At 31.4% G+C, this 8,473-nt stretch overlaps 1 protein-coding gene across 1 annotated transcript; it reads left to right on the top strand.

The window, feature by feature from the left end:
- The first annotated feature begins 527 nt into the window (after positions 1-527).
- On the top strand, positions 528-1,455 carry LOC107641730 (uncharacterized). The gene is made up of 3 exons (XM_088488246.1): positions 528-738; positions 963-1,114; positions 1,232-1,455. The coding sequence occupies exons 1-3, from the start codon at positions 528-530 to the stop codon at positions 1,247-1,249; spliced, it is 381 nt and encodes a 126-aa protein (XP_088344372.1). The 3' UTR covers positions 1,250-1,455.
- Positions 1,456-8,473: the final 7,018 nt, after the last annotated feature.

Below are 8,473 nucleotides of genomic sequence, written 5' to 3'. Positions count from 1 at the left end.
TGTTCTATTTGCTTAATGAAAAAGTCGTGATCTTTATAAAAACTAAAAGGATGTCTTACCTTTATAAAGATTAAAGACACGTTTTAAATATAAATTTAATTTTAATGTGTTAATTGTATAAAATTTTTTACATAATTATTTTTTGGATGATTATTTATATTATTAATATAAAAAATAATTATTTTGTTAATATGATATAATGTAAATAGACACATATATAAAATTATTTTTATATTTATAATTCATCAAAATTAAAATATTTAAATTTTTTTGGGGTTGCTTACGGTATCCCTAAATCCGACAGGCAAAAAAATAATTTGTCGCAGACCTAAGCTCTATTTAAAAATCTGCTATATTCGAATTCGCGACACTTGTTTAAGCCAACGAGTGAACTCACCATTCAACCAATTCAAATTGGTTTATTTAAATTAGACATAAGTCACACAAAAAAGACATGTTAATACATGGAGGCCCAATAGGTTGATATAAAAATTAAGTCTCAGGAAAAAAGGCCCAAATGGCCCATTATGAGCCTTTTCGGCTCTTGCAGTTTCAGTCGTCTTCGTCCTCCAAGCGAAAGCGTACAATTGCATCCTGAAAGGGAAAAAGGAAAAGGGAAAGGGAAAGGAAAAGGAAAAAACGAAAGCCTCAACGAGTCAACGACGATGGGTGGAGCATCTCACGCTATGAAACGAATCCCTCGCATCAAATTCCCGCAAAGGCATCCTAAATCCTCAGGTAAATCCTCTCTTTCTCTTTCCCTTTCATGACACAATTTAGGGCACACTTTCTGCTTATCACACAACATTAGCTTGGTGATTCTACAATTTAATTCACATTAGAATTGGAAATTTCAGATGAGGAAATGAATTTGCGGTTTATCTATGAATTACGTGATTTCGACTCACACCAAAAACAAAACCTAATTGGATTTTCCGTTTGTTGTCAAATTTCCAATGCAGGATCTGCATCCGCAGCTCAAGGTTCGAGTCAAACAGGCGACGCTGGTTTAGCATTCTTTTCCGGTTCAAATGCTTCGGCACCAGCTGGTGGGAAAGCCTCTCTTCAACCCAAGAGAACTCCTGTTTCCAAAGAAGAGATTGAGGCCATTTTGGTATGTATTTGTAATTCCTCTTCGCATTCCAGAATGCACTTTCTTGGTCCATCTTTTGTGAGATGAATATTTTGGCTGTGGAATTATTTATAATTAAACTTTCTTATCTTGTGGCAGTTGGGCGGCTGCTTCTAATCGAATGAGTTCTGAAAAATGGGGCAGAGAAGACTACACCATATCACACTCCTTTTCTGTAACCCTGATTGATGATTATTTTTTGCATGCTGTGTGTTATTTTGGAATACAACAGTGTACTGATTATAATACTTGTCAATAATGTAAGTGTTTGCCACCATTAACTTTTTCCATTGATGAAATTCACATATTGTTTCTGGAGAAAAGGTTTGTCCCTCTTGGTTTTGGTTTCATCTATGATGAACTGTTGTGGTTACTTGTCTAATTAATTACTAATTACCCTACCAATTAATCAGATCTCATTACGGAATATGAGTAAAGTAGTAAACAAAGAGACACATGAACATAGTTGATAGCTTGATATGGATAAGGCTAAATCCTGTTACGGCATAATCTGTGTTTTTCTATTATAACACGATCCTTTCATATAGGGGTGGCAATGGGTAGGGTAGGGTAGGGTTTGGATCCAACCCTAACCCTACTCGCGGGTTGAGATTTTTATATAAACTCAACCCTATTATACCCGCGAGTTGAAAATATTCCAACCCTAACCCTATCCGCTCTTAACCCGCGGGTATTCGATCCTATTCGCGAGTTACAAAAAATATACAACATTATTATATAACTTGATGATAATTTAAAATAGAATTGATTTTTATATAAAAAAATTATTAAATTATCAATTAATGATTTTCTTTTAGTGATTAAGGATATTTTACATTTAGTGAGAGATTTTTTGTTCAACATCCACTTAAAACATATTTTTATATAAGTATATAATATAAACATATATAAAGTACGGGTTGATCGGGTAGTGTTGAGGTTCAACCCGCACCCTACCCGACCCGCACAAGAATCGTACTCGTACTATACCCTATTCGCTACAGATCGGATTGACAACCCTACCCGATCGAATGGGATCGGATTAGGTACTCGCGAATAGGGTAGATATTACCACCCCTACTTTCATGTTCGTAAATTGTCTAATTACCTGGGACTGTAGTGCATTTTCAATGTCACTTTGTAATCATTATAACGAGGATTGAGGTAAGATGCATTTCAGTATCTGCTCATTCAGTCACTCTCATAGTTGATTTCATTATTCCTTTCTCATTCTTCCGGTTTGATGGTTTCATTATTCATTATAGGAATTGACTTAGGTGGGGAAATCTAAAATCAGGATCTTGGTGGTCTTTTAAAAAAAATATAAAATATAATGTAAAATGACTATTTTGTATTTTTTTTTTTTTTGTACTTTTTTTCATTTTTTTAGAGGATTTTTTATTTTAAAAAATAAAATAATTATAATAATTACTGAAATAAATAATTTAAAAATATTTATCAAAATAAATATTATTCTCTTATCTCTTTGTATATATCTCGTTTACCATATAAACGAGATATATGTATTTATAAATAATTAAATATAATTTTTAAAAATAATAAAAAATATTAATAATTTAGATTGGACCAAACTCTTAAAAATGGAACGTTTCAAATAATAAGAAAGATGGACAATTTTAAATAATAAGAAAGATAAACAATTCATTTTAAATAATAAGAAAGATGTACTGTTCATTTAAAATAAACACATTAAATTATTTAAAATGATTTAAAATTATTTATCTCCCACTCTTCCTCTGTTTTATTACATTAACCTCTCCTAACAATTGGCAAACGGTTATCTCCTACTCTTCATCTGTTTTATTTATCTCCATCAACCTCTCCTAATAATTGGCAAACAATTATCTCCCACTTTTCTATTTTATCACTATTTTTATTTTCATAACAAAAAAAAATAGCCACATATAAATTGAAAAAAAAAAAAGAAAATGAGGTGATAACAAAGAAGAAGGATAAAATAGACATTTTCAAGTAATTTTTTTTTAAATATTTTAATATAAGTATGTTTTATAAAATTATCTTTTATATAATAAAAATGTTTTAATCTCATCCGTTGATTTAAAATTTTAATGGATAAGATTTATAAAGAATCTTGAACCATTAAAGACCCAAATATTCTTTCCTCACCTAAGAAGTCTCCTTCATTATATCGCATTTTTCAGTTTTCACCTATACTAGCAATTTACCTGCCGATGCGCGGGGAAGATATGTGAAGAACATAATGAGGTGAATGTAAAGCATAGTTGGGACGCCAATGTTCGATAGCTCGGGTGAATGGCGGTTCAAACTTCAAATGGTGTTGGGTCTGGAGCAACTGGTTGTAAAGGGGGATCTGGACCTAAGCGCGAGTTCCACGAGAAGAAGGGTTGTTTGAGTCGTTGGTTGGTTGGCGGGTGGAGCTACTTGCAAAGACACCTCAATACTAAAGTCAGTGTCTATACAATGCAGCAATTAATTGGTAAAGGGTGACGTACCTCTAGGGAGGGTAGGTTCTTCTCATTTATATTTTGTGCTCGGGTGGGTCCTTTCTCTTGGACCCGTCCATTTGAAAGTTTCTCCTAGCTGTCCAAATCCTCAGTAGGTCATGAGGTGGCATGCGGATCACCTCTAGACGCGGGTCGAATGCGCGGTAAGTCGGGGATCCATAAGTGGACCCATGGCCCTTGTTGGGTTGGGCTTGAACATTTGGTGTAAAAAATAAAAGGAAATTGATATTATTTGGTATTTATTTTTGTGATTGAGATTTCTTAAAATTTGACTCTTCTAAAATATCAATAAAGTCTAATAATTTTAGTAGAGAAAAAATTGGTTTAAACGTTGCAATACGAATTGTAAAGTACTAACCCACAAATACAAACAAAAAGAATGAAATTTTTAGAGTTCAATATATGTGAAAATGATATAAGTTTGATCTGATACGAATATGAACAAAAAATTGAAAAGAAATTACTGAATGAAGAACATAACTATTAATCATTTGTGATAGTAAACCATTTTATGTGGCAAAATGTGTAGCATTTAAAATTGGAGTTCTGGATGTCGTGATTGGATATGTGACATCAAAAAATTATAAGAAAATTAGACCTTGTCAATTCAGTCAAGAGTTAAAATTCTTTTTCATATTTTAGTAGTAAAAAGTAATGTAAATTTCAATTCTAGTAAGAATTCAATTTTCATTATTCAGATTAAATCAAATTAGACAAAAGAGGTCTAATTTCTAATTCTATTCTCATGAGTTGTAATATTACTAAAATTATTCTCACTAAAAAAATTTAGTGATAATAATAAAAAGACAAAATAATTATTTCAAGCATACTCTATATATTCTATTTCAATTCTATTGTTTTGATTCCTAATAAAAGAATTCTCTCTAAAATTAATTCAATTTTCTCAAACATTCTATTTAGCTCTAACTTATTAAAACTTCCTAACACACTCAGACTTTACTCCATTCTTTTAACATTGTTGTTCAACATACTCTTCCTTCTAGTCACTTGGTAACTTGAAAACAAAAAGAACAAAATTCATGGAATATAAAATTATTCACAAACTAAACAAAAAAAATTCCTAATGTCGCATCTCCTAAGTGATGTTTCCATTCTAATTACACCAATGATGGACGTACTAATTGCCGCGGAGAACTTCTCTAAAATCGAGTCATCATAAAAAAAATTAAGCATCAGCGGGCATCACTGGAAATACAAAAAAAATAAATGTAAGAAGAAGAAGAAAGAAACAAAAAGAAAGAAGAAACTTGCAATATATACCTAAGGCTCATTAGAAGTATCATGTGAACTTTAATCTGTCAGTTTTTTGGCCTTCGAGTTCTCTAGATCAAAAAAGTACATACTCTTAAAAAGCTATTAGATTTACTAACCAAAGATCATCCTCTGTAGCAAGCAACTAAACCATGAAACCAACTAAAAAATATTTTCTGTGGAATTTGTAATTTGCTTTGACCACTTAAACAATGTTTTTAGAGTCCATAACTCCAAACCATAACAAAGTGAATAGTGTAGGGAGCATTTTCATCAAACGTATCTTGCAAGATGTGGTTCGTGATCAGTTAAGTCTCAACCTGACAAAGCCGGGTCATTAATCATATTTGTCATTTGAAACCAATCAAAACAACAATAAATAAACAAACTGATATTTAAGAAATTCAAAAAAAAAAAACTTGAATGCGGCCATGAGAATTAAAAATTACATCAGTCACAATGGTAATTAGCAATATTCAATTTAGATGTAATTAGCAATGTCCAATTTAAACAGTCCCACTATCAAAGAGACAGAATAATTAAAGTACTTACCTAATGAAGTAATGATGAATAAATACAAATTCAGTAGATCATACCTCTTTTATATATATAATGAAATCGAAAAGAATAGCAAAGTCTTGAAATTAATTTAAGATTAGACTCTTCTCAATTAAAATATTGCATGATTTCTTCTCAATAGGAACATAAAATGCAGCAAGAATTTTTGAATTGACAAATGAACCAATAGAAGATGCACCTAATAGGCAGAAAAAGTTAAAAACAATCAATGCTATCATCTTAACTTCAACTAATGAAAAATAAACAATGAAACAAAATGGTAGCCATATCACGGCGTTTCAAGTTCTTTAAGTTCATTTTGTTGCAACAACATCATCAGTTACAACTTACAAAGTATTCTTCCATATTTACTGTTACTTTTTCTTTGTAATCCACTAAATCAGGTGGTGGTGTTTACTTTTCCTTTTTATTTGAATGCTCATATTCCTATAGAAATCATATGCACGTGAATGCTCAATTTCTGTGCACTCTTTACCTCAGTGTTGTCATAGTTTGGGTCATTGGGATTAGGGGTGGCAAGCGGGAAAGCCCGTCCCGCCACGCCAGAAGTTCGCCTTTTGGCGGGCTGGCCCGCCCCGTCCTGCCTAATGAGACGGTCCTAAAATTTCACCCCGCCCCACTTAACTGCGGGCTGGCGGACTAAACCCGCCAAAACTCCTTTTTTTTCTTACTATTACCTACTAAATAATATATATAATTTCACAACTATATTAATAAATTTATAATTTCTAAAAGCATAAAAAAATTATATTTTTATATTCACAAACATTAAAGTCTTTATAATTATAAATATCTAATAAACATAATTATAAACCAAGTTTTCATCTAAAATATAATTATAAATATTGTCTCCAAAACAATATAAATATAATCCAAAACACTCAATTTTCATCATTATACTCTTGTAAGTTGGGTTGGGGGAAGTTGTATTTTGGCCAAAAAATTACAAAAATACCCCGTGCGAAAAAAACTATGCTCGGTGGGAAAGCCAGCCCCACCTCGCCAAAGCCCGCAGTTTAAGTGGTGCGAGTTAGGCGGGCTTTTTCTCTTTGGCGATCCCAATTTTCCAGTTCGACCCGTTTTTTTGATGGGTTACACGGACCGACCCGATAGATTTAGATCCATTTGCCATCCCTAATTGAGATCAAAAGTACCATTATTATCTGTATCAAACAATCCACCCCAAATACTTCTCCCTTAAGCACAACATACACAATGATAATATTAGCCTAAAAGGGTTATTCTTTTATTATTAAAATGATTCACTTGATAAACTATATGAACAATTTAACTACTTAAGACATATAAGACATAATTATCATCCAAACTATTTTGAAATATAATTTACCAAGTTTCCAACAACTCATTACATTATTAAAATATAGTGTACAATCTTATCCATTGATTAAAATAATAATAATTAACTTTTGATGATACATGTCTTTTTTTTTTATTTCACACAATTGAGTTGCTTTAATAGTTCAAATACTTGTTCTATAGGTATGATATAGAGTTTAACCCATTAAACAATCATCCTTTCAAAGTTTTCCTAAAAAGAATAAAAAATAAACCAAATGATACAAAGGGTTGAGTTCCTAAACTAATTGTTGCCGCTTTACCTGATCCCGATACATCAGAAAGCTATAATTAGATTAAAAAAAATTTACTTGGAAGGTGAAGGAATTATGATATTTATATCAATTACAATAACACCTCATTTGGAGCTCCTAAATACTCAGCAATGTTTCGAACCTCTGATGCATATCCTAAATCTCTAACCTAATAAATAACGAGTATATTAGTCACCAAAATTACTACTAAGAGTCAACCTATTAAAAAAACTATTTTACAGCCAGAATTAAAGTAAATCCAGAGAAATTCCAAATTATAGTATTAGCATATATAACCCTTGTACCGAAGAGAAGCTTGAGAATTGAACAACTTCATTATCTATCTTCCTAAAACAATACTTCATTTTTTTGACAAATGAACAAAAAATTCTTCACAAAATACATAATTACAATTTCTAGTAAAAGCGTTTACCAAATGTTTACTATGATTCACATTATAACAAATAATTATAGTTACCTATATTTTCAATTATAACAAATAACTGTAGTTACCTATATTTCTTTTAATTTATCAAATAATTCACATTTTATAGTAAATTTTCACTTTTAGTTTTTGTATGATTTAGATGGATAAAAATGAGTGAATAAGCTCTATTGAGTCATAATATTCAAAAGAAACACACTGTTTTTACCAAGTCCCTAAGGCTGCGTTTGATGGAGAGACAGAGACTGAAAGACTGAGACTGAGAGACAGAGACTAAGAGACAGAGATTGAAATAAATCTCAGTATTCTGTTTGGTGCAAAATGGGAGACAAGAATTGAAACAAGAATGAAACTCTAATTTAATTTGCACAAAGGGTAAAATTGGAATTAATTAAATGAAATGAGAGTATTTTAGGTATAAAATGTTATTAAAATTTCAGTCTCCATCTCTAAAAATTTTAGTCCCCTGTGTCCCTACTTTTTGGAGGTACTGAAATACTGAAATTTTGAAGACAGAGACAGAAATTTTAGTATCAGTCTCTGAACCAACAAACACGATACTGAGTCTCAGTCTCTCAGTCTCTGTCTCAGTACCTCAAAACAAACGCTACCTAAATGAGTTCTCCAAGGCAATTTTAATGCTTTCAATGGCATCCTATAAAGCCTCGAATCTTGCCAAAAATGATTTCTCAAAAAACAAGTAGACCTACTAGAGGGTCCATTCTTCTTCCGTCTTGGCTGACTCTTTTTACCATCCAAACTCAGTCTAGCTATTAAAATGTGTTTCCTTTTTCTTTACTCTGAAAAAGAAAAAAAAATTATTGAGCTTTGTAAAAAAAATATCAAATATGGCCAAATCTAGTCCAGGAACATAATTTATTTTTTTTTTCTGCTATGTGCTTTGTTCGTTGCTATTAACAGCGAAACA

This window comes from Arachis ipaensis, chromosome B5 (genome assembly GCF_059453495.1).
Source record: "Arachis ipaensis isolate K30076 ecotype BB chromosome B5, ASM5945349v1, whole genome shotgun sequence".
Taxonomy (NCBI): domain Eukaryota; kingdom Viridiplantae; phylum Streptophyta; class Magnoliopsida; order Fabales; family Fabaceae; genus Arachis; species Arachis ipaensis.
The sequence above is the reverse complement of the archived record's forward strand: the minus strand, read 5'-3'. Positions and strand labels throughout refer to the sequence as shown.